The following is a 27,506-nucleotide window of genomic DNA, read 5'->3' as shown; positions in this document are numbered from 1 at the left end:
GATCAGAGATGGCTCCCAACCCTTAGTCAACCATGCTTCATACCATGGTCAATCGTGCTTCATACCATGGTCATTCATGCTTCAAACCATGGTCAACTGTGCTTCATACCATGGTCATCCGTGCTTCATACCACAGTCAACCAGGCTTCATACCACAGTCAACCATGCTTCATACCATGGTCAATCGTGCTTCATACCATGGTCAATCATGCTTCAAACCATGGTCAACTGTGCTTCATACCATGGTCATCCGTGCTTCATACCACAGTCAACCAGGCTTCATACCATGGTCAATCGTGCTTCAAACCATGGTCAACTGTGCTTCATACCATGGTCAATTGTGCTTCATACCATGGTCATCCGTGCTTCATACCATGGTCAACCATGCTTCAAACCATGGTCAACTGTGCTTCATACCATTGTCAATTGTGCTTCATACCATGGTCATCCGTGCTTCATACCATGGTCAACCATGCTTCATACCATGGTCAACCATGCTTCATACCATGGTCAACTGTGCTTCCTACCATGGGAAACGTGCTTCATACCATGGTCAACCCTGCTTCATACCATGGTCAATCGTGCTTCAAATCATGGTCAACCGTGCTTCAAACCATGGTCATCCCTGCTTCCTACCATGGTCAACCCTGCTTCATACTATGGTCAACCGTGCTTCATACCATGGTCAACCATGCTTCATACCATGGTCAATCGTGCTTCAAATCATGGTCAACCGTGCTTCAAACCATGGTCATCCCTGCTTCATACCATGGTCAACCATGCTTCAAACCATGGTCACCTGTGCTTCATACCATGGTCAACTGTGCTGCATACCACAGTCAACCAGGCTTCATACCATGGTCAACCAGGCTTCATACCATGGTCAACTGTGCTTCATACCATGGTCAACCGTGCTTCCTACTATGGTCAACCGTGCTTCATACCATGGTCAACCGTGCTTCACATCATGGTCAACCGTGCTTCCTACCATGGTCAACCGTGCTTCATACCATGGTCAACTGTGCTTCCTACCATGGTCAACCGTGCTTCCTACCATGGTCAACTGTGCTTCATACCAAGGTCAACCGTGCTTTATACCATGGTCAGCCATGCTTCAAACCATGGTCAACCGTGCTTCCTACCATGGTAAACCAGGCTTCATATCATGGTCAACCCTGCTTCTTACCATGGGAAACGTGCTTCATACCATGGTCAACCCTGCTTCAAACCATGGTCAACCCTGCTTCATACCATGGTCCACCATGCTCCATACCATGGTCAACCGTGCTTCATACCATGGTCAATTGTGCTTCAAACAATGGTCAATTGTGCTTCATACCATGGTCAACCAGGCTTCATACCAAGGTCAACCATGCTCAATACCATGGTCATCTGTGCTTCAAACAATGGTCAATTGTGCTTCATACCATGGTCAATTGTGCTTCATACCATGGTCAACCAGGCTTCATACCAAGGTCAACCATGCTCAATACCATGGTCAACCGTGCTTCAAACAATGGTCAATTGTGCTTCATACCATGGTCAACCAGGCTTCATACCATGGTCAACCGTGCTTCATACCAAGGTCAACCAGGCTCCATACCATGGTCAACCATGCTTCATACTATGGTCAACTGTGCTTCATACCATGGTAAACCGTGCTTCATACCAAGGTCAACCTTGGTCAACCATTGTTAGATGTATGATCATGGTCATAAAGGTAGAAAATTACAGTTGTTAAATTGACCATGGTCAACTTATGTTAGATGTATGACCTTGGTCATAAAGGTGGGAGATCATGGCTGTTAAATTGACTATGGTCATAAAGGTCGAAAATCATGGTGGTCAAATTGACCATAGATATCCACTTGAGATTTGAGCTTGGTCAACCATGGTCAGATTATGGTGTAAAGTACATCCAACCATGGTTTGACCAATGGTCAATTACAGGATGACGGAAGCTCAAAATTTGTTCATAATATGTAGAAGTTTTACTGTTATTCACATTTTTTTATTTCAGGGAAACTTAAATGCTCCCCCAAAATTGTCCAACATTATACAACATGTGCATGAATTTAAAATGTTAGAGTGCAGAAACTATAACCAGTAGTATTGGGGAATTCTTGGGTTTTTAGAAATTAATTTATACCAAATTGATAGGTTTCTGTGAAGACATCATGTTAAGTTGAAAAAGCCAGACATCTAATATGTCATCTCTGTCTTGGAGATATTCACTTCTGATTATGTCTTTTTCTCTGAATTGTCAGTTTAGGCGTCTCTAATCCAATTTACAGAGACAAAATCGGTAACAAATGTTAGTGGTTTACATCCACAGTATAGATCAATAACGGATATTCTACTGGTTCTTAACACCATGTTTCCTTCTACTAAAGGTGGAACGAATCGTCAATATTAACCTGTTTGAACTACACTTACACAAAGTTACACTTGTGAAAAGCTTGAAATTGCTTCAAATTTTCTCTCATGCTGTTTTTCTCCTTCCGAAATGAAAAGAAAAGTAATCCTTGCATGTTTAATGGCAGAAAGCTAATCAGGGTAAACGTTTGAAGCAAGGCATGGAATGTTAACTAGTTGTTTGTCGACCTGTAATTAACAACTTCAAATGATGTCAAATTGTTTTTTACCTGTAATTAAGCACATCAAAGTGATGAGATAAAAGGAAGGTGTTTACCTGAAAATGACATCTGTATTAAAAGTTGCTCAAGTTGTCAGGTATATTAATAGTTAGAGGATGTGCAGAGTACTACTAATACATATACCAAGTATTAATTAAACTAGGGGGAAAACACTTATTTAAAGGCTTATTTCAGTAGGTATAATGATAATAGGGATATTTTTGGGTTTTAACAAAAATGTCGTAGGATTTCGTAAAAATAAAAAAATGAAAAAAATGAAGTTTTATAATTATCATGGAAATAACAATTTTGTCCATTATATATGATCAGCCCTATTAACTTTTACAGACTTAAATCAACCATTTTCTCACAAGGGTAAGTTCTGGTTTTAAGAACCGACTTCATTTTCTTCAAATCTTTTAATCTTAATAATATATATATACTTTTGGAGTAAATAATTTTAGTCAGAAAGGACAAAAGGCAGTTTGGTAACTAAGAGCCGACTACTTGGAAGTTCAGCTTATTATGAGCAGGAAAATGAATCAAATTTTTAGGGTTTTAGCTTTCATCAGGTGAGGGTAAATTTTTTAAAAGACTTTAGACGTACAAAATTTATAGTGTTATTTTCTTTGTACTCAGTAACTTGTTATACTCCTCTAAAGGACTCAATTGAACCCACAGTTGTCTGCAATCTATCTGCAAAGTCAAATAACTTAACAGTTCATTGAAATTTGAATACAGTACATTAATTAGACATTATGATGAATGCAAGGTTTTAACTGTTTTGTGCATGTATGACATGAAAATCCATGGCAAATTGGTGGGTCCATTCACCTGGATGTTCTTGAAACCATCAGGGCATTTATTTATTGATGTACTCCATGAACACAGGGCATTGTTCTGTACTATCTGATTATATCTACAGTAATGTGTTTTCTGATATAAATGTTTTACTTTAAGTTATACAAACACATTTATTTTGTCTGTGTTATCTTGTTTACCTTCTCATTACATTATCTTACTAAAGATAAAACCAAGTTTCTAACATACCTTGAATGAAAGCATAAGCCACCTTGAAGTAAACAGTATTTTTGGCACAGAACTATAGTTATAGTGATGGTCATTGTACTTGTTTTACAAATGTACTTTGGACTAAAGTGCATAAACTAATTTTTAAAATGTCCCCCTGTGTATATTAGAATTCTTGGAACATCAGCCTGATGTCTTTCTTTTCTGGACCTAATGTCCGAATTGGTAGATTATATACTTTGTAAAAGTCAAGTTAAATTGATTTGAGACAACAAATCCAAACTCTTATTATTTGGTTGTTGCAGGTCAAAATGTGTGGGTTATCTCCCATGTCTAAGAATTCAAATGGCTGTATTAGAATTACCTCCCTTTACCTTGAACTAGGACAATCTAACAGATTTTCTCTTTGATTTAAGAAAAGTGACCACAAGTTGAACTTTGCATATACTGTAGGCTGGACAACAAATTATATGCTCTATTGATATTTTTGAAATAAAGATTTGTATAAGGTTAGGTAAAGTGTCCACATGATAACTTTATGTGGTGTTTTCATTTTGGCACACCTGTTCAAGGTTTCAGATATTTACATATATGTAGTAAAGATCAAAGAGATTGTATACCTGTAATTAGGATAGGTAAAGATATATCACTAGAGCCTTCAACATCTTTGACTTGTCATTACTGTCAAAATACTTACTTAATATTGTTTTGATATTGCCTATTTGCCAGTCCCAGAATACGTAATTTTGAAATTGTAATTTAAACTTTTAATTTATAGGAAATGTCTTTTCCTAGAGTTTTCTGCTCTGGTGTTTTGTCCCTAACTCACCTTAGGTTACAAAGTTTGATCAAACAAAATATATGCACGTTAATTTACATGTTTTTGGTAAAAATTCTCATTTTTTAAAAACTAATTTATACTTGCTTCAATGCCTCATATGAAGGCAGTATGTGGCAAGTATGGTGCACATTTGACATATAGCTATATCAGAGAGTACCACTGACTATGACCTTCAAGCCCCACAGTTTGTAATTTTCCTTTACATAAGCTTCCTTATGTTTGATGTAAGTGATGTCAGGCTCAAAGTTAATAAATAATTTGATGTTGGCTACCTGTTTTGAAGATAAAGGAAACCACAGAAGTTCTCTCTATACATATGGAAATGGTACAAAACCACAGTTTGTCACTCAACCTCATTTATCATTCAAGATGAGTCACTTGTAAACAGAATTCTGGGCAGTAGCAATAGCTATATTACTTCTTTCCTAGCTTGATTATTTTTCTCATGTTTTGAAAGATTGAAAGGGGTAATTCTCATTTCACAAATGACAGAGACTGTGGATAATGATATCTAAGCAAAAAGAAAGAGGTTTAAGCATGCTGGTACCATTAATATAAACTTTGCTACTGGTACCTAAAAATATGAAAAATTACACTCAGGTGTTAAGACTTTTGAAAAACCTGTGTTGGACCTCTAACTGTAATATTTCAAATAACTCCAGAAATTCTATGGAGCTGTCCAGAATGATTAATTTCATTTGGGGGATGAGTTAAGTTGGTCAGCTATTGAAATAACAACTAAGGTGATTTGTGTAGAATATTAATACAGTCTCAGAGGGTACCAGTTGTAGAATATTAATGCAGTCTTAGGGGATACCAGTTGAATGACAGTAATTGTACCATCTGTCTAACAGGACTTTTCCCCAGCTAAAGGAATATATATATAAACTATATTTAGTTACACTTGGGATGTCTTGAGTCATTTTAGATAATCTGTAATGACATTTAAGGAGACTTCTATTACCTGTTTCATGTAGAGGGTTGCTTCTTCATCATAATTAGTAACGTTATCTTTATAGGGACAATTCTTGACCCTTCTCTATAAACTATATTTGCATAACACAGGTGGATCCAGGGGGAGGGGGGCAGGGCTGGCATCTCTTTTGTCAGAAAATATGGGTGATTATATAGGGAATCACTGAAGCATGACTGGAGCCACCCTTATAAAAAGTTCTTGATTCACCATGCAATGCATTATTATATTAGTCACCTTTTAAATTAGTTTACCTTTATAGTCACATTCCACAAGTCTATATGGGCATTCTAACGACTTATTTGAAATTATACATTACTGTGTCCAACCTCTGGTCACCTACTTGGGGGTATCCAAAATAGTCTATCACACCACATCTTCCTATATCTATATATTATTTTACAAATCATACAAATTATGCCGATATTTTCTGAAATTTCATTAACTTTTAAAACATCTCCATTTTTGTAAAGTTATTATCAGATAGAAGTATTGACAATAAGATAACACTTTTCCTGACATCACCTGACATATCACCTGTAATAGCAGTTCTGTATTAAGTAATATTTCCATCATAATACAGTATTGGAATATTTACCTGAGTGCTGTAAACTTGATAAAATACAAAATCGTTAAAGGGATACTATAGTAATGAGAGTAGAATATTTACAGGCAATTTGTAAAATCTTTTAATGGATACAGAAATAGAAACTAATTTACATAAAACTTTGAAAAAAAATATTTTGTAAAAATTACTTTAACTTTATGTTAAGTGGTTGTTGAGTGGGTATTTATAAAAATTCTAACACACCATTGTTAAAATGCTATTCTGTTTAAATTAAAACGCAGCTGTGCAATAAGGAAATGGGTATCTCGATTAAAGAGAAAATGTAAAATTAAAATTTCGCATTATAGAAAGAAATCGGCTTAAAGGTACATCACTTTAATAAGTTCAATCAGTGTTTTTTCAGAAACATGTACACAATCTGTTTGACTTTTTTTTGCCAGATTTCATGAAATAAAGTTTTTGCTTTCTAAAAAAACAGGCTCCCATAATGATTATTTTAAAGTACATTTTTCTGATTTTTATCTGTCATCCCTTATATTTTTCAGTTGTTCCCCTTTTGATGGAAATGCTAATAAACTGCCACTTTTCAGGAGTATTAACATACTTATATAGTACTAACTGTTCCCACTTACTCCTGTAAGATTATTTGGGCATCCAGTATCAGGTGATGACAGACTATTTACCAACAGATCTATGTAAATCTGATTCAGAAACATTACATGGTTGTCAGTTCAGATTTAATGGGGCAGGTGACATCAAAGAGAGGCTGATCCTGGTACACCTATATTAACCTTAAGTCACAGGTGTCAAATAGGTTTGTTGTGGGAATCTTAGGAGATCAAATATAGGAATAGTGGACATATTATGAATAGAAGGGATTCAAAATAGCATGTAAATCTGGGTACATTATTCAGGACGATTCAACAAGGATATATTTATATAGTATAACTATAATCTTAAGAATGAGAAAGCTATTAATGCTGGGTGTGCATGATATATATTGAAACATTGAAAGAAGAAATAGGTTGTTGGTAATAGTGAAGAAGAGGTTAAAGGGTAGATGGACCTGCACCATCTAAGGCAGACTGCATCTGATATATTTGATAGAATTGATTGAGTTTTGGTATTTTAAATGCCAGTTTTAGAACTCTTATGACTATCATGGAGCCAATTGAGCTCATATTGATTGAGAAAGCTGGATGACATGGAGGGAACCACCTACCTTTGAAATTAAAGTAATAGAAAAATCCATCATGGAAAAAGAATATGCTGACTTGGCAAAATTTAATTCAGTGAATTTAGAATAATAGTTTAGAAGTTTTACTCCTTCCCTCACTCATTAAAATAGATATGCAGATTAAATAGCTGAATAATGCCACACTGTGCCACCCTGCACTCAATATCATTATTGATGTCTAACTCTTGTACTTCTCTAAAAAAATTTCAACTAAATACACTAGTACATGTAGTATTTACTATTGGTAAAAAAGCAGGTCAAAATTCTAGTTTTATATACTACTAGATCAATTTGTAAATATTGATTATGCAAAATAAGTTTTTAGTATTAGGAAGCTTTGCAATAAATGTCTGTTGACAGCTTTTGATGGTATAAAAATTAATCGAGAAAATTTTTAATTAAACTTGTTTATCTTTTATAATCTTGAACATTAAATTATTTAAATGTGGGTGAATGGATCTTTTATTCAACACAGCGTTTGTTTGTAGATGAATATAACACTGAAGTTAAAGGCAGATCAATTTTTGTGGAAGGTTTAAATATGAATGAAGTTTAATAATTTGGTCATTCACTTTTATCAACAATTTTATCTCAGGTTTTTCAACAAATCTGACCTGAATATTTTAAATAATTGTATACCTTGTGTAAATAAGAACGTTGTTTACAATTTTGCTATTGAAGGTAACTACCTAAGTATACTGATGTCAATTTCTGAGGTTCAGATTTGTTCCTCGACCATATTTCTCAGATTAAAGAAGAATTCTATTTTTTGTAATATTTTTTTATTTTTTTATATAATATAAGACCTTTGATTTTCAATGGATATTTTTGTCCAATTAGGAACCACCTTTTCTGAGATAATTACAAATTTCTTGGACTTTGACCACAAGTTGTAACCTTCTAAAGGACTGGCAGTCCAAAGTTGGAAAGTGTCCTCAGAATGTCAGCTATATGAGCAATAAAGACAGTCCAACATCCATGCACAAGAAAGTGAAAATTTCATATCTTCTCTCAATTATAAAATGGTTAAGTAGTGCTATAAATCTGTCATTTCATACTGATAAGGCGACTGATATTATTACAACAAACAGATGTTTAAAACACACAAAATTGTTAAACTTTAAAAGTTTAGGGAAAATGCACAGGCACTTGTGGGGTTGACCCTCCCCCTTTTTTCTTAATTTTTGGTGTTTATTTTTTTTTGGGGTGGAAATGTTCTTGGTGTTGTTTATCCTGACTTTTAAGATTAATTTGAAAACCCAATTAATTTTAATGATGTTTTTTTTTAATATTTTAATCTTGCAATTTATTGAAAAAAATAAATTTTGTAAAAAAATCAAAATCACATATTTATAAGAAAGAAAAAGATACATTTCTTGATTGGTATTGTGTATTTATTTTAATCTCTTCTTGCAATTGTCACCTATAAATTGAGAAAGAAACCATGTGGCATCTGTGAAATAACATAATATAATTGATGTAACAGTTTAATTTGAAAATATTGTGTTTTTTAAGTGGTGCAGGAGATAAGTTCACTTTTTATTCAACATCATTTTGATGCAAATTCTTGGGCTTATATTGAAGACTGAAGAGCATCAAGTTGGATAACTGTAAACTAATGTAATGTATGTATACTTAACTTACATAAGTTTAAGTCACTTGTCTTTTTTGGGCCTTTTATTCTAAGCTTGATGTGCGGTGTGAGCCTAGGCTCTGTGTTGAAGACTGTACTTTTACCTATAATGGTTTTCTTAAACAAATTGTGACTTGGATGGAGTAGATCTAGTTATCTCATTGGCACCCATACCACATCTCATCCCATTGGCTGTTCTAGCCAACTTTGCAGAGACCAAGTACCTTCCATAGGTCTCTGTCCTGCAATAAAGAGAACATTCAAGTTTGACATAAATAAATATGCATGTATGCACTCAAATTCATTATTACGAGCCGAAAGTCACCAAAATAAATTGATGTGATAAAAAATTGGTTGCAGTATCACATAATGCTTAAAAACAGCAATGACCTAAGAGTGGATAGGATTTAGATAAAAACATAATTGCAAATTGCAAATTGACGATTCTTTGCCACCTAAAAATAGATCAAACAGAAAAAAATCTACAGAATGGAATAAGAGTAATGGTAAATATTTGATGGTGAACTTTGAAAGTCAATAACAGGGCAGACAGAATTATGTATTGCACATTAATGGAGAGTGATATGACAGTTATTATAAGTCATAATGATCAAAGCTATAGACATAGGAATGCACTTAGTAATGCAATAATACTTGAACCAAATGTTCTCTGGGTAAATGATAGTTGTGTCAGGCCAGATGCAAATAATACTCTGTTTCCTCTACCCTTTATTGCACAAGAATGTGTTAATTGTATATGTCATGCCTGGCCTGTTTGAGGATCAATTCTTTAATGGAATATGATGCTCAGTTTATAGGGAAAAGGGAGATGTTTCAGGAAACGTGTGAAATATATATATAAAAAAAGGGGGAAGAGGAATTTGAGGTCCTTTGAATTTTTAGAACTATATTGTTTATCATGTCTTGGTCATTAACCCTGAACTATATTATTTTAAGGTCTCCCAAAGATTTGGGACTTTGAGTAACATTTATCGAGTATTCTTTTCCTCCCATACTACATTAACCTGGTATAGACAGTGATGAATTTAATTCTTTCAGTGAAAAGTGCTACTTCACTTGAAAAAGTGTTATTGGTTAGGTGTTTATACCAAACAGCTGACATTTCATTCAAAGTAATATTACACATTATTAAAAATAAACATTAGAGGTGTACAGTTTAAATAATTAAAAAAATATTGTTAAATATCTTTTTTCATAATTTGAGATGTTTTTTTTGCATATTATTTATAATCCCTGTATGATGATGTGGGTGTTAGATATTCAATAATGAGATACCTTATACCCTATTATCTTCTTCATTATCTCACTTCAATATAGCTTTTTGCCAAAATTGTTTACAAGCTTTGTTGTGATGTAGGTTTCGAGGAATGTAAATAAACAATCAATTTCAGGAAAATAAGGAAAAACAGATGTCAAAATACTATATTTGACCTTCACCTGAGTAAAGGGGAAGTTTTGTGAATACCTGTATTATATCGCTGTACATAATCCAAGACATATTTTGGGGGTATTTTGGATTACTCTTAGTCTATTTAGGTGTAATAAGGACTAACAAGGATCTACTACAATGATTATCTGATTTTCTGTAGATTTATATACCTTATAAAGCCTAAGGATTAAAGTGACACAGCAGATAAATTGTAAATATCAAGAAATTAGGTGAGTTTTAAAAAAACATTTGTTTTTAGGGAATGTTTCTAAGGTTGTTAACACTTCAGGAATTTCCTTCTGACATGAAAGAAATATTTCTACTGTAATGATAAGGGATTTGCAAGAAACTATTTGAAGATAGATTTTTGAAAACACCAATTAATCATCTTATGATCAGTAAGTAAGATGGCTATTATATATAATAGAAAGCAATAATAAAAGAAATAGTTTGAGATATTTTTATGCTTAAATAAGTATATAAAATCATACAGGTATGATGGGAAAGATTTTTCAATGTCAAGAAAATGTTTCATTTACATAAGGTTCAATCTGGTAGCACTTTGGAGAACAGCTAGGTCCTATAAATCTCAATATACATTTATTTATTAACATTAATTAAGTTTTGAAATTTTTATCTTATATACAAGTGGATAGATTCATTAAAAACCTGAATCTTTTCTCCCTTGCCTTATTGTAATATTCCACAATTCATATGTCCCAAAGGAAGACAACTCTACTAGTAATTGAAAAGGGAGATAACTAATGGAATGACAATGAATATTAGAAGCTACAAAGATGAAGATGTCTAAAACCTTTGTTAAGAAATACCATTCATTAACAAAATTGAACTTATAAGTTCAGAATTCAGACACTGTGAGCTAGGTAAGAATCATTTGATGCTAGCTGATCAAGACTGAATTACTATTTGCCGGTTGTATGAAATGGATGAGTTGACTAAGTTCATACAACTATAAAAGTAAATGCAAGTACATGTATCAGATTTCAGGAGACTGAGTTCTGTACTGTAGTGTCATAATAACTTAATTACATGGAAAATGGTGTAATAATTTATAGTTAATAGGACTTTATTAAGCCATTACTGTTCACCTAAAGGTCACTTGATATCATTTTTCTGACAGAACATATATATTTTGTAATTGGTATGTAAACTAGTTAGTCAGAAACATTAAGTGCCACTTAGAATTTCGTGTTGCATATTCTCTTGGTATTTTATAGTGATAAGGTATGACGGTCTTTAATATTCTAACATGTTTTATTTCATATTTCTGAAGTAAATTGGGATTGAAGTACTTATTGCAGTGTAATCCTAAAATATAATCTCGGTCAGAAGAAGATGCTGAGTGCATACATTGCTAGCAGCATATAGCATTATAGTTTTAAAATATAACAAATCAAGAAGATAAAAATATGAAAAAGGCCTTATACAAAATGACTTTGCAAACTATACTGGTATATTATGTTATAATCAGTCATGTACAAAAAAATGCCAACTTCACCCGAAAGACTGCATGTAATTTGTGAATTTCTAGTTTGAAAATTTGAGATATAAATCTTGAATAAAGTGTAAATTTATAGTGAAGGTAGTGGGTCTATGATCACCCTTATAATTTGAGCTAAGCTTAAGGGCAATTGGTATCTCATCAGCATATATTCTACATCTTGCTTTATTCATATTTTCTAGATTGTAAATGCATTTTGAATATATCTATTACATGATTTGTAGATTAGAAAGATTATTCACACTAATCAGAACATTAGTACCTTATTCTGTGCAATGTAAATTAATTGCTATCACATAGTGCAATGATAAAAACAGATAGGGGAACACATTTTCATGTTTTCCTATAAAAACAAGATAATTCTGACATGAAAGATATTTTATTAGGGGGGGAAATGGTATAAATCTTCTTGGTGATCTGGAAATGGAAGGAAACATTTGGAAGATTTATGAATCATTTGGAAATTTACAATGATTGATATGAATAATTGTATGAAATCAGCATCATCATATTGACATCTGATAAATCAGACTTTTAGAAAATGGAAATGTAAGGCCCTAAAGGGATAATATGTGTAATATGCAACAATTTATTCTTTTTATCAAGTTGGTCTTCAGGTCCAGAATTGTGTTTGTGTCATCATCATTTTACAGGGTTTTTTTTCTTAGACAAACCCTGAATCCAAATGGAACTAGATTTGTTTGGAAGGTTTTCTCTCAAAAATTTGTGAGCTAAAAATAAAAATGGCTGTTGTTCTTACTGTATTAGTTTATCATAGTTGACACCATGCACTATGTGTGAATACAAATTCAAAATGGTTGTCACTTGGGTAAATAATGGTTTAAGATTTGCTCAAAGGAAGCTTTAGATAGTTTGTTTTTGTTGTATAGAAGGGGACAAATAGCCAAATTACATTCCACCTGCAAAAGCACACCTGCAAAAGCAATTGTCCTATTTCAGCTCTTCAAGTGAACTTTTCCAAAAGCAAAAAAAATAAAATAATTCTTTGATTATTTAAGGGAAAAAACATTGTTTTCATCTTCATGATCTTTCAGTATTTTTTTTTTTTTACAAAAATGCTGTCATAGAAAGCTAAATGATGGGTTTTGTTGCAATGTCTGTATCAGTCAGTGCATTATCTGGTAGACATATCTGTGATTAATATATAAAACCTCCAGAAAGTTCACCAATAAATGTACAACAAACTCTGAGGTGAACATATCATGGCCTGACAGATATTACTTTTCAGGGTAATAAATATTGGGTTTATACAGTGCCTATGTAAGTTATGTGTATAGGGAGAGTAAATGAGACATGTGCACATACATGTAGTGGGTAGAGGCTGGATATGTGTGGTAGGATTTTCCACCAAATATAAGAAAAGGGTTTAATTAATGTCTTTTGATTGTCTGATGTATTGCAAACTATTGGGATATAAGGGCAGTGAATCTTTAAGAAGGATGACAATTTGATTCATAATTGATATAGCAGTACTTGATTGATTAACTGATTTTGAAGATGAATTGAGTACATGTATAATAAGGTGCTTTCAGTTTCCTGTAACTAAATTCATGCTTAATGAAATTTTATTTGTACACATTTAAACAACCATTGTCAAAGATACATTAATTATCAATCAATATTCAGACTCAGACATGCTTTCTGTACTATGGATTTAGGTAGACCCTTTACCCAGAAAACGTTACTCTATCAACATCCATTTGATAAGCTCTAAACAGTTTCTCTTTGAGTGTATATTTTGTCTGGAATAGTTTTATTTATTTTCATCTCAAATCTACAATTAAGACCTGGCTTCCAGTGCCAGAAACATCCTTTTGTTTACTAAATACTTATGATGCAGATGAGAAGCTGTTAAATCCAGCATTAAACTCTTTGAAGTTAAAGGTATCTCTGTTTTCTTACTTATCTCTGTAATGTGATATATTTAGGCACACTTTGTGGAATATTCTAAAAAGTGGACTTGACTTCTAGAATGGAATATTGAGAGTGAAGTATAATAATTTGAAATATGCTTGTGTATCTTAGATTAGCCTATTTTAGACTGCAATTTAGATATATATAGCAAAATATTATAAATTTTTAAGATAATATTCTGTATTTTAAAACCGGCCTTGAAATCACAAAATGTCTGAATATTCTCATTGTAGTAAAATTACAAATGTTCAAACTATGAGGTTTAAGCTTTAAGTATATCCCCTCTTTTTAAGACCTGATGTTAAGAACAGGTAGTTAACACACAGGTCATCCCCACATCTGTATTTCCACCCCTCATTACTATATTCCCTTACCCCGTTCCCCCTCTAAAGAATGAACCCCTTCAATGCATTAGATATCTCTAAAGTTTTGATGACGTATATCCTGCATTTTAGTGTATGCTTTTTTTGGGTGGTCATGTGACTATCTGTATAACAATAGACAGGCAATTAACACAATCATTTGTTTATGTAATGTGGAATGCTTTATGAAATATGTAATATGTTTTGATAATTATACCTTCAAATAAACATCCAGTTATCATGTGTTCATACAGTACAACGCCTTGATCACGTTTTCTAGGTTTGTTTGGTGTTTGTGGAGTATTTTTTTCGTAGATGTTTTTCGTAGGTGAAAGCATTGTTCAGGGTTTTTGGCAAGTGTGAGTATTGGATGGAGTAAGTGTGTGAGTCTGACAGAATGAGGGGAATGGAAACATAAGGTAATTTATAGGGTCATTTACTCTTCTACGCTTTATTCAATAATAGGATAGTGCATGCATATAGGCACAAGTGCAAAAGGGGGATAGGTTTACAGTGATGAGCACTCTACAAGATTGCTTAATATCTTGCTTTTGGGGCTGATATCATGATATCAGCTTATTTAAGACATGAGATTTTCCAAGTTTAACAATAGCTTATATATATATATATTGAAGGACTGCATACATTTTGGTTGATAATGTTTTGACAACCTGGCTACATTATAAGTTACTGAATTATGGGATCAAATAATCCACCAGGTTAATTTGCTTACTGCTATTATAGTGTTATCATGTTTAATGGAATAATTTCATGTTTAACCTTTTTTATTTATCCATTATTTTCTACTGAAAATTAACAGCAGTTCATTTAGATTAATTATATATATATTTCCTATTTAATTTTGAAATATGGTTATCAGATGAATATAAGTAGGTGGAATTACATATCTGTATTATTTATTCCATTATGAGTCTGTATGTATTTGTCTAGATATTGCCAATTAGTTGATAAAAGGCAGAAATATGAATTATAGATATATAATTATGTCTTGAGGGAATTCTTTGCCTACTTAATGGGGTATGCCTAACTTTTTTACTGCCAGTTGTATCATTTTTAAAGGTTTTTGAGTTTGAATTATGAATACTTATTAGTATAGAACAATATTTTCCATGTAGTTGTAAACTTTTTGTAGTCTTGGTAAAGAACTTGCAAGCTAGCTAGTACTTTAAATGTCCATCAAATATGTCCTTGATCCATATAGTCAGATGGATGAATGTTCTATAACTTGGTAGTTTAACAGGGGCGGACCCAGGATTTCAAGTTAGGGGGGGCGCAAAGTTTTTATATTAGGCGAGCGTAGCGAGGCGAAAAATTTTTGGAGGTAAAATTATTGAAATATTTTTCTAAAGAGGGTGCAATGAAGTTAATATCACGAATTATTGTGTGGTTAAACAAGGGAAAAATTAAAGTTTCAAGTTGAAACCGCATAAATCAGATCCTCCCCTAACAACAACTTTACAATCGCCATATTTAACAAGAAATCTTTAATGTTCCATTCATTGAGACTACCCCCATATATTTCCCAGGAAACGGGACTGAATTAAGACAATGCGGATAGAGACAGACCTCAGTCTGGAGTACACAAGCTGACCCTTTATATAAAAAATATAGCGATGTTATGTCAATGGTTGCTAGGAAAACTTGTGTTGCATTCATATTTATAAATCAATCGAATATCTTCAGGGGGAAACAATAACGATTTTATTAGATTTGTATACGTCCTAATGGTTCCTCCCTACCAAATATCAAGTGACTGGCTGGCGGATGGACGGACAGAGGTAAACAACATGTCCCTGGTCCACGAGAAACCTCCGAGTACGGCAGTAGTGATGGCAACTGTCTCGAGCTCCTAATTTGGAAAAATCTGCAACAATCTCCTTAGACACACTAAGGAATTCATATTGCATAATTGAGTTTATTAAGCTACAGTTATAAAGCTGTAGCCCTAAAAACCGAAGCTGAAGATCATATGAACATTTTATTTTGATTCTGTGTTCCTCAGTATGCAAATCCATCTACAACCAAGACACCAGAACTTGTTGTAAAATTGTCCATATAGCAATATCGGGTAATATCTTAACAAAACCTTGGAAGACAAAGTGCGGGTAGTTGTAACATAAAGAAATACAGGAACACCACAAATAAAACTGTTGTTTTGCACATCGGCAATGTGTCTACATAAGACTCAACAGTGACGCTCAGATCAAAATAGTTATAAAGCCAAACATTATATTTGTCATAAAACTCCGCGTTTGACACCTTCCATTGAAGTATACAATATTTATAGAACTTAAATAAATTGTAGGTAAGTTGATTCGTAATCATGCTTATCCTGTTAAACTGACTGTTTTATATACTTTGAATGTTAAAAAGATGCATGGAATGGTCTCGTGTGATACTTAAAAAAGTTGAAGACAACCCATGCTTTGCAAATTTTAGGGGGGGCGCACGCCCGCCACGCCCCTGCCTAAATCCGCCCCTGTTTAATACCCTCTGCTGTGAGTTAGACAAAGAGAGGGGCAGTGCTATACCCCTGTGAAAATGTTCTAACTTGGTAGTTTAATACAATCTGCTGTGAGTTAGGCAAAGAGAGGGTGTACAGCAGTGCTACCCCTGTGAAAATGTTTAGAACAGATATGTAGTTCTTAAACTTTGTCAAACTTTTCTAGGTGCTAGAAAACTTCTTTAACATTTTAAGAAAAGTCCTTGAATACTTTGCACGGGTAATTGAATTAGCCTCTGACCATTAGAAGAAAACAGTTATTTCTTTCCTCAAATTGCACAGTTTGTTGATAATACATTATATATAATCATTACTAATGAAAAGATATGTGCAAACAGTCTGGACTTAGTTATACATGAATATGCATGCATTGGATGGAGAGTTGTCATATTGGCATTCAAACCACATCTTCATCTGTCTATTGAATTAGATAACTTAAAAAGTACATAAGAAACCATGTTTCATATGGCTCTATTAAGGTAATGTACTGGTAGGCACAATGTATTGACATGTGACCAACGGTCATTTTTATCAATTAACAATTATTTACCAAATATGTTAGAAACTGTTATTCAGGCTGCATGTTGTATGGTTCTCTGAGACTAAAAACTGAAGTCCGTAAATTCTATGAAAACAAGTTTTGAATTTTTATGTATTGAGATATGGATGTCATTGATGATCTTTGTTTCTGGAAGACAATGATTTTTTCATCGTAATTGTGAATTTTGTTAAAAAAAATACCAGGATTTTGATTTTATCGATAATTTAATTCAATTTGATGTTTGTTCACAAAACCATGTAAAATCAACAGGAAACAGAAAACTTCAATAAAAAGATATTAAAAAATAAATACGATTGAAATATGATACAAAATTAAATATTGATAAGAGATTGGTTACATATTGAATAGTTCCCTGGTGAATAATCATTGTCTCATTTCTGACAAACGCAGACTAAAAAACGTTTCACGATTTCATACATAATTTACTGATGGAATATAAATCTGCGATAAACCTTCCAATTTTCCAATCCCTGATCAAATTTCAAAGGGAATTTACAAAGATTGTTAAAAAAAATCGTTGTCATTTGATTTTGATATGCAGCCTGCCTGATGTGACAGGTTTTATCTAATGTATAGGGTATAATGATAATGGGAGAAGCTGTTTAGTTATTCAAAATTCATGGTAATAACATATTGAAAAAAAAGTTTAGTGTTTCAAATAAAATGAATGGGCTATGTGTTAATTAAAGAGATAAAAACTCTGTTTCGCTTGGAAATCATAATGCAGAAGATTGATTTAAACCTTCGAAGGCTAATTATAGACAGTGTTTTGCTTTTGAAAGTTTTACAAAGGTTGTACCTCATCCAATATTAATGGTGGAATGGTTTAATGGTCTTCAAATTGAACTTGATCTACTATTTATCAATTAATAATTTTAATTCTTTATTGTCATATACTAAACAAGATTCTTGTGACAAATACAAAAAAATAACAACAATAACTGGCATGTTCCTGTGCCCTCTACCATCCAGTGAACTCAAGAGATGTGATTGAAATTTGGGGGAAATTTGTAATCCACTGGACGAGTTCTTCATACACTCTTCATGAGTTATTAGACTCAAGACAATACTATTTTTTTCTCCTGAATGAGTTAATAAGTTGTTTTCATCAATGTATAAAAGTTTACACATGGCAAATTTTAAATTGCAAAACCAACTAAATAAACCCTGACAGCACTTCAATTTTTACTGAGTTTTTACTTTCATTATTGTTATTTTATTAAGAAGAAAGATCCCTTGTTGATCATATTAAGAGTTATCTCTCTTTGATTATCAAAAGTGACAGAGTTTACTTACAGTGTCAACCCTTTGACCAATGATGCAGACGTTGATATAATTATAGATTTACAATTTATTCCATTTGAAGTCTACTTAAGGGAATGTATATATCAGGGAACTACAAACATGGATGGGTGTGCCACTGGACTGATCGCTTTGATTTTTTTAACATCAGAACATATCAACATTTGAGATAAGTAATAATAAGTTAGTTTTCCTGTACTTTTGATCTAAAATTCTCTTTCATCACAGAAAGCTCATAGACTTCAAACAGATGTGGACCATATAACAGAATTACTACGTGTTTGAAATGAACTCCCAACTCAATTACGTTCTTGTAGTATTGGACTGCTCAAAGTTCCGCTAAGTATGTGAAAACATAAAAAAAAAATGAAAATTGATATTGCGATAATGATAAAAGGTGACTCTATAGGGAAATCAAAATTCTATCATAGTTTTATTCACCTAATAAGGGAAGATTTTTTAAATGGTTTATTGCTTGCAGGATGACTCACTGATAAACTCCTTATATTCATAATTTTGCCTATTATCAACTTTTTTATTTTCATATTTCTGTATGTTTATTTGATTTCACAATTTTTGCAACATGTCAGATTTCAATTTTAAATTAAAAAAAATACATGAACATATATATATAATTTTATGATACATTTGTAAGAATTATTTAAATGTCAATGTGTGTTTTCTGATTGCAGTTCTAAATGGGGTCACTTAACTTTGAAAAGAAATTAAATTATTACGTATTATTCAGATTTTGATTAAATTGTCAATCTTGATAATTTAGAATTAAAGAAAAATTTAACAAAAACCAAATTTTATTCATAATTTTATTTCAAATTTTTCGATTGATTTGTAAATTTTAATTGATATAATTTTAATATTTTTCACATTAGATGTAATTGTCAACCTGAATTCAATAAAGGATATTTATTAGTGAGTGATGTACATGTAATAGCTAGGTTTATAGAAAAAGATACCTGAAAAACCTTGTTAATGTTTTTGAAAATGTTTTTACAATTATGCATGTGTAAACATCTCCCCTGTGGGTCATAGCTGACCATAACTTATACAATATGACATATATATGGTCAGTCATTAACAGTCAATATTCATTCATTTCATCACTTGGAACTTGTGTTTTATACCTTCTTACATGACATAAGTGCCATGTTTTATGCTGTAATATTAAGAGTTGTCTACCCTAAGGCATTACTAGTCGCCTGCCAAAAACTGGTTTGGGGGTTTTATGGGAATATACAAAAGTGCCATAAGTCAGTTCTAGTTATAATGACGTTTGAACCTTTTTAACAAATATTTCCTATTTTGTTCTGCCTATACGGAATCAAAAGATAAAGAGCTTGAATATTTTTTTTTTTTTATATCAAATGATATGAAATATTTTTAACAATAATAACATCTGATAGCAATTGCTTATAATGTGAAATAACAATTTCAAAACTGGATTCTGCAAATAAAAAATATTATGATAATCAATGGTCCTTAGATTGATCCCAAAGTGTAACTCTGCCTTGCTGGTTCAAAGTTCACCTATACTGTCATAACAGTAGCTTACATATGTGAACTGGCTCTTTAGCTTTGTTTTGTTTTTCTGCAGATGAGGTAATTTAGTATTGATGCATCAGAAATTACAGAAAGCATTATAAACCAATGTAATAATTGATACCTTGTATTGATCTAGATGTGTTATCTGAGCTAGAAGTGTGAACAGCCAGTCATTATTTCACCAAATTACTGCACAATTAGCATCAATTGATGGCTAATATGTTTTTCTGTGTTAGCAGAAAGCAATGACCTTTTTGTAGTACTGTAAATATATTTATCAGAATAATAGTAAAAGAACTTAAAAAAACAAACAAGTTGTTTACTTTATTGTTACATTGTTAAAAATAACCTTAGGGGATTATAAAGACTTAAGAGGTTAAAGGAGGGACAAAAGATTTATAAGGTGTATAATTATACTTCAATAAAAGATTATGTAAGAAAAATGAATATTAAATGCCAGATTGTCTAAATAGTTGTATTTAATAAACATTTTACACTTTGAGATGCCCCCTTTAACTTTGATCAATGAAAATACTATGAAGATAGTGAGAAAGTGTTGAGAATGTTGTGACAAATTTATTGATCTGGAAATGACATCCCCAGAGTGATTGGCAGAATACTAGATGTACATTTTATCTGGTGTATAGTGTTAATCTGGTTGGAGTAGTCATTTGTGTTTGGAAATAATTTGGAAGTTTGTGCAATATAAAAATGTTGGATTTAGCTCTTTTCCAAAAGGTTTGTTTATAAATATAATTACTACAATACAATAGAGCTTTTTTTGTCAGAAATATAATTGTGAACTTTTATAAAAAAAAATCAGAATTTGCTTGTTATATTTCCATAGGGTATACAGTTAGGAAAGGTAGCTATAGAATATGTGCAGATGTTCAATTTGTAGGACAATCTACACCTGCTTCTGTCTAATGATAAAGGGGAATTTAATGGGACTCAGATTTTGCATATAAAATCATCAAATTGTTTAATGAATATTCAGTGGTTTCGTAGTGACTATTGTAAGATTTTAAACAAAATCAAATAGATTTTTTTCTGTTTGGAGTTCATAACAAATTATTTATAACAAATATATGAAAATATCAGTTTGAATCTGTTATAGAGGTTTTTTTCCACTTTGACTCTAGTGAAATATTTGTTTTTATCTAATGAAAGGAAGACATTTCATTCTACTTTTTCTCAGTTTATAATAATTAGTTAAAGATCAGCATCTTATAGCTGCATCAATACTGAAAGCCTATATAAATCTTTACTTTAGGAGCTTTATGAATTTGCAGAAAACCTTATTCAGTGCTTTGTAACCATGTAAGATAAAAAAAAAAAGTTTTGAAAGAATTTAGTTTTGAAAATAAATGAAAAAGTAGCTTTATAATTATTAGGTTGTTAACATGAAGCAATTAATTAGTATTGAAGTGATTTGTGTTTTTTAATTGTAAGATTTGAAGGTGAAAAACTATTTGTCAATTATGCACAAATATATATTCCAGATTTTTAGTCCTTTCCTTTGCATAGGTTGTTGCATACCAAATGTGCAATTTGCAAGATTTAGAAGAAAACATTTTTTTCTTGTTTACCTTAATGTGCTCTTGTTGCACTTATCTTAAGAATGGTGTTTAGAAATTTGAATAAATATACTTATGTTCTGTTGTTTTTAAGTTTCTTTGAATTCAAAAGACCACCAAAAATAATGTTGATTTACATTGGTAATTAGGATGAAACTTGAATTTTAATGATCACTTACACATCAGAAGTGATGAACAGTAGTGTCTGTCCGTCAGATGGAACTTGAAAGTTCAAATGATAAAAAATTGAAGAAAAAAACATGAATTTGGCAGCAGCTGCTTATGCAGCAGATTCCTGAGGTACAATTAAAGAACGAATCATTAAATCAATGGGGTGAAATATGAACTTGTTAATTACTTGAGTAATTGAATATAATTGATATTAAAAAAAGGGTGGATCAAGTGAATTGAAAATCAATAAATATCAATAGCTGTAGGTAATTTGTTACTCATCTCTTTAGATGGTGATTCAGGGAAACAGCTGAGTCAAAAACATTTTGACTAATTGATATTTTTTAAGATCTATAAAAAGCGATCGGAAGATTGATAGTACTGACAATGATGAGAAGATTTTTGATGGGAGCTTGTTAGATGTAACATAACATTTTGATTTTCATTTGAATTTTTCTAATTCCAGGAATTGTCAGTCAGTCTGGAGGATAAAGGAGGGGAAAGTGTGCCTCTGAGGGGTAAGATGTACTTTTAATTATCAGGGTTGGAAAGTTGATCAATTTTTAAAGTTTTATGTGTTTGAAAAAAACTTATAAAATTATACGCAAGATGTAGTTTTCAAACTGAAAATATATATGTTAAATTATGCTTAAATTTAAATTATAACTTCATGTATATGTACTAGACCTCTTAAGTTTGATAATTTGAATTGACCGACATAAATAAGTACAACAAATTACTACCTTTTATTTAAAAGACTTCTAAAAAATGTATTTGTCACTTTACTTTTGCTATTTAAAATAATAAATGTTTAGTTAAATGTCATATTTTAACAGTGGAGCTACCTCCTCCAAAGATGGAGTCACACAACAACAAGTTACTAACATTGGACAATAACCTGGAAAAACTTGACCAGTCAGAGGAAAAAGACAAGACAGGAACAGAAACAGACAATCGATTAAGTATTGAGGTATGAACAGATTCATCACAGCAGAAGTTAATTTTAGGTCATCATGGTCATGTTGAGTTGAAAATTGGGATAGAAATTACCTATATGTTGTCAAGTTCAACGAACTTCTATAGGACACCTCTAAATGAATATTCAGATAGGAAATATTGTTTCTGTTATTTTTTGTCTGTTGGTCAGTAACCATAGGCAGATATCCTGAGTATTGCATAAAATCTTCGTTAACCATTCACATGAGCAGAGCTTATATTGTATGACATTCCAAATTTGAAGGTTAAAAGTCAGTTTCAAATTGACACCCCTCAATATTAAAGCACTTGCAATTTTAAAGCTCCAACTTGGAAGAAGTCTTGGTAATGATTTGCTAGGGGATAAATAATATTTTTTAAGGTCAGAAATGCAATGTACAGCTCCCCTCTTGCATTCAATCTCAATCAAATTTCCGTACGTAAACTTATCAGGGCCTTTTATAGCTGACTATGCGGTATGGGCTTTGCTCATTGTTGAAGGCCGTACGGTGACCTATAGTTGTTAATATTTGTGTCAGTTTGGTCTTTTGTGGATAGTTGTCTCATTGGCAAATCATACCGCATCTTCTTTTTTATATTAAATAGTATATATACTATAGTAGCTTAAATTGTAAGGTCAGATATCGTTTTTCCATCGAACATTAATTCCGTCCCATCAGAGCTTTTTTCGGATACAAAATGACATAAAATTTGGATTAAACACTGCAGATGTTCAGAGTTACCCTTTAAGGTAAAAATAATTGTAAATGTTGATACACCATTGTCCTTTTGTTGTTAAAAGATATAAAATGACATACTCAGAAATGCATCAAAAAGTTTCCGACCTAAAATGAATTCCTGTGGTTAAATGAAAACAAATTAATGGTTATCACATTTTTTTTCTATGCATGATTTACAAATTAGGTCATTGTAATCATGACCTTTTATGATTTACTTTGTAAAAACAGAAACCGCTCAGAAGTAAATAAAAGTATAAATAAAGTCATTATTAAAAAGAACTTCTCCGAATCAAAGGGAAATTTAATGTCTAATGGGTGATAGGGGAAAATATATCGGAATCAATTTAAATATATTCCATTACGATCGGTAGGTAAACAAACTTGTTAAATACAATTTTGTACTTTGAAGTGAAATTTGTATCATGTTCCATTACGCTTTATATGCCATCTTTAGGGTGTAATGAAAAACCCATTTCTTTTATCTATGATGTTTTAAAAAATACTCAGTTTATTTGATGAATAAGAGAGATGTGAAAGCAAATGATCAAGAAGTTTCAAAAGCTTTCAGATGCATTCAGTGTATATTTGTACTCTCAACAAAGTGCAGATTTATAACGATGGGTAAAACAGGTGTAAACAGAAAGCGAGAGAGAGAGAGCAAAAAGAATGTTTTAAACGTAATGGTATTTATAGGATAATTTAATGCTTCATTGTGGAGTCCGTTTGATCAATATTTCCTTTTGAGTTCCGTTCTTAGTTGAGGTGGTTGCGTGAATATCTACTTGACTTCTGAGACATCTGTTGAGAACATACCGATGGATGTGGGTTGGTACAAGTCAGAAGGGTGGATGGTACATAGTGGTTCTAGTAGATAACACAGAATAATTAATCAATGGGCAAACTTTCCATTCTGAAGGCAGATGTCATTAAACAAAAAGCACAACTTTCAAAAGAATAAACCTAGATCCTTCTTAGATTGTCAATAAATTCAGTTTATTATTAAAAAATTTATAGGTGTTTTTTAGTTTTACTTACTAAAATTTAATAATGGTGTAAAAATTGTATTTGTCCTGAAAAAATTTAAGTATATATTATAAATTTTAGTGATTTTTATGTACAAATAATTGAAAGTATGTGCAGTTTAAACAGTTAGTTCTTTTAAATATGCACTAAAATTTAACGGTTGAAGGATTAAAGGTGGAAACATAATTTTTCAACAAAAAAGTATAGTTTTGACACATTTTATGACTGGGGAATTATGTTTGGGGCATGCAAGTATGAAGTAAATATTTCATATAACAGATTGGGTCCTGGTACTTGCATACCCACTGTATATATAGTCCTGGTCTTATAATTTTAAAAAAAATAAAAATTTCCAGAATATTTTTTTTTAAAGTGTGTAAAAGTAATATATATCTTTAATTGTTGTGATATAATTCCTGGTTACGTTTTGTATCATCACAACTTTTAAATATGCATAAATTGAAAGTTCCAATTTCCTTTAAAACAAATTATACTAAACATTGGCTGAGGTCCTTATATTCTTTGACATTGTTGGTGAATCCTAACTTGTGTATTGTTATTGGGTTTTTTTTCTATCTTAACTTGAATGCTAATAAAAATGACCCTTTTTACTGGTCATTTTCTTAAAAAGTGAAGCTTGATAAGTTATGCCCCTCCTATAATAATAAAACAAAACTATAAAACTTTCATCACACTGTTACACCTCTATGACATTTGACCATATAGGTAAACATCACAGGAAGGCTTTTATTTCTCATGTAGATATTTGTAAACAATAAACAATACATAAATTGTCCATCAATTTAGTAGTTACACTTAATGCCTTTAGTAATATATCGTCAGGCTGTCTGTTGACCTTCGACCTTTGATGTCCAGCTATTAACACTGCCCTGTTAGAAATGAAACATTTTGACCCTTAATTCAATTGTCCAAGAGGATCATTTGGGAAACTTCAATTGGGAACAAAACCAGTTTTCAAATTACCACTGATGTTTTAATCTATTGACTTGTAAAACAAAAGGGACTTAACTACTTAAAGATAATATAAAGGCAAAATTTTGTCATTTAGTGCCTTGGTTGGACAAAACAGCAAATTTTTAAAGAAAAAATATATGGAAGTGGCTAGTGGGAGCTGGCCTTATGTATTTGCTCTGTATGTAAATATTGGACTGGCAATTTTCATTTATTATTTTTCAAAATTTGATTAGGCCATGTATATATTACCCTTTTTTGTCCTCCAAATATTTCCCTTATGGTCAGTCCTTCACAAGGACAACATAAGCTGACCGAGTTTGACCAGTATATTTTTACCTGAATAATGTGGTCACTTTGACACATTAATGGTCAGTCATTGATGATCTTTTGATGATCAGAAATAACAATTTCCGTTTGATGATCAAAACATCAAAAATATAAACAGGACCATAATGTTAGTTTTATATGTACAATATTTATCATTGGTAGGCTATTGTTTTTATCATATTCCAGGATCAAAGAAATAAGAGTGGGCATCAAAAGCATACCGCCAGTCTTTTTATCCTTAATAGAAACAGAAGTTTAATTGTTATAGATCTTTGATGGCAATAACAACAGAGCGGCAATGCTAAGATATAATAAATTGTTAATAATTTATTTATGATATGGTTAAAATAATGAATCAATTTTTTATGATTTTTCCTCTTTTGGGTGTTGTTTTTCAAAAGTACTTTTCAAGTCTGCTATGAGAAAGTGTTTTTATTTGCTGAGTTTTTGGCTTGAAATATTTTTTATGTCACCATATCATATGCGGTCAGCAACATAAAATAAGTGACATTATATCTGTTTGTTACTTCAACAAATCCCGGAAAAAAAATTTGGGGGGGGGGGGGGGGGCAAATAATGAATATTGACCAAAATGATCATATTTATTAGAAGTGCCATACTATCAATTAGAAAGTTGATTAATAAGATTTTATTAACTTCAATAATTATTGTTGCTTATGATGATTTAAAGTTTATTTAAATTGTTCAAGAGGATGAACTAATTAAGTTTCTGATTTGCACAGTTTTTACCATTACATTTGTGAAATTCAATGCAGATAAATTGTATGAGGGAATTTAGGTGAACAATACACACCTTAAATCAAAAGTCTGAAGAGTTTTAAGAAAAAGCTATAAAAATTAAACTTAAGGTGTATTATTGTAAGGACGTTGTCAATAATTACAATTCGTCCTCTTGATTTAAAGTGAGGTGCACTCCATTGCTAGTCTATAGAGTTGTTTCTGATAGCAAGCTATATTCTTAATTAATCCATTTACACCTTATGGGCACATTTTACACTGATTGGAGTTTTCACCACTACAAAGAAATTATTTATATAGCAATGATCATTAATGACAGGTGGGACCCTTTGATCTGTCTCACCTGAGTGATTGATAAGGGATTGATCTGTGTAGATGCTATGTTTGAATTCTTCAGATCTGTGTTGATTTCATTGAAGATTTATTAGTAGAACCTCAAGCCAATCACTTGATCTTCTCCTGATAGGAGGGTGTGAAATTGAAAGTTATTTAGAAATTACCATGGTTTTATGATGAAATGAATAAAATAGTAGGTCTGGGACAAGAACAAAGTGGTCAATTATTCTCTAGGGGATGACATCAAAGCTTTACTTCAGTAAAACTTATTTAATCCCATATTCCATTCACTTTGTGATTTATCAGTAAAGCTAAAATAGTAGTTCTCTCACACGTTTTTTTCAGAGGAAATTACCAAGTGCTAGTTAATCAATGTCTGATAGCTATATATATGTACTTTTCCCTCAAGATTGCAATATCTTTTAGATGTGTTTTACAACTATTAAACTATAGCAAGAACTATTAAGCTAACTTAATATATATTACTAC

General features: G+C 31.8%; 1 protein-coding gene across 7 annotated transcripts in view; it reads left to right on the top strand.

Moving 5' to 3' along the window:
* The window catches only part of LOC134721597 (protein naked cuticle homolog 2-like), a 58,984-nt gene that overhangs the window by 18,774 nt on the left and 12,704 nt on the right, over positions 1-27,506 (top strand). For 3 of the 7 annotated variants that reach the window (XM_063584695.1, XM_063584694.1, XM_063584697.1), the window contains 2 exons: positions 22,349-22,400; positions 22,719-22,852. In XM_063584695.1, coding sequence (XP_063440765.1) covers positions 22,349-22,400; positions 22,719-22,852 — 186 coding nt within the window. Of the gene's footprint in view, positions 1-10,375; positions 10,598-14,424; positions 14,606-20,760; positions 20,873-22,348; positions 22,401-22,718; positions 22,853-27,506 lie in introns of those variants that run through there. The other 4 variants (XM_063584701.1, XM_063584698.1, XM_063584700.1 and 1 more) reach the window with 4 other exon arrangements.

Source organism: Mytilus trossulus, chromosome 6 (assembly GCF_036588685.1).
Source record: "Mytilus trossulus isolate FHL-02 chromosome 6, PNRI_Mtr1.1.1.hap1, whole genome shotgun sequence".
Lineage (NCBI taxonomy): Eukaryota > Metazoa > Mollusca > Bivalvia > Mytilida > Mytilidae > Mytilus > Mytilus trossulus.
The sequence above is the reverse complement of the archived record's forward strand: the minus strand, read 5'-3'. Positions and strand labels throughout refer to the sequence as shown.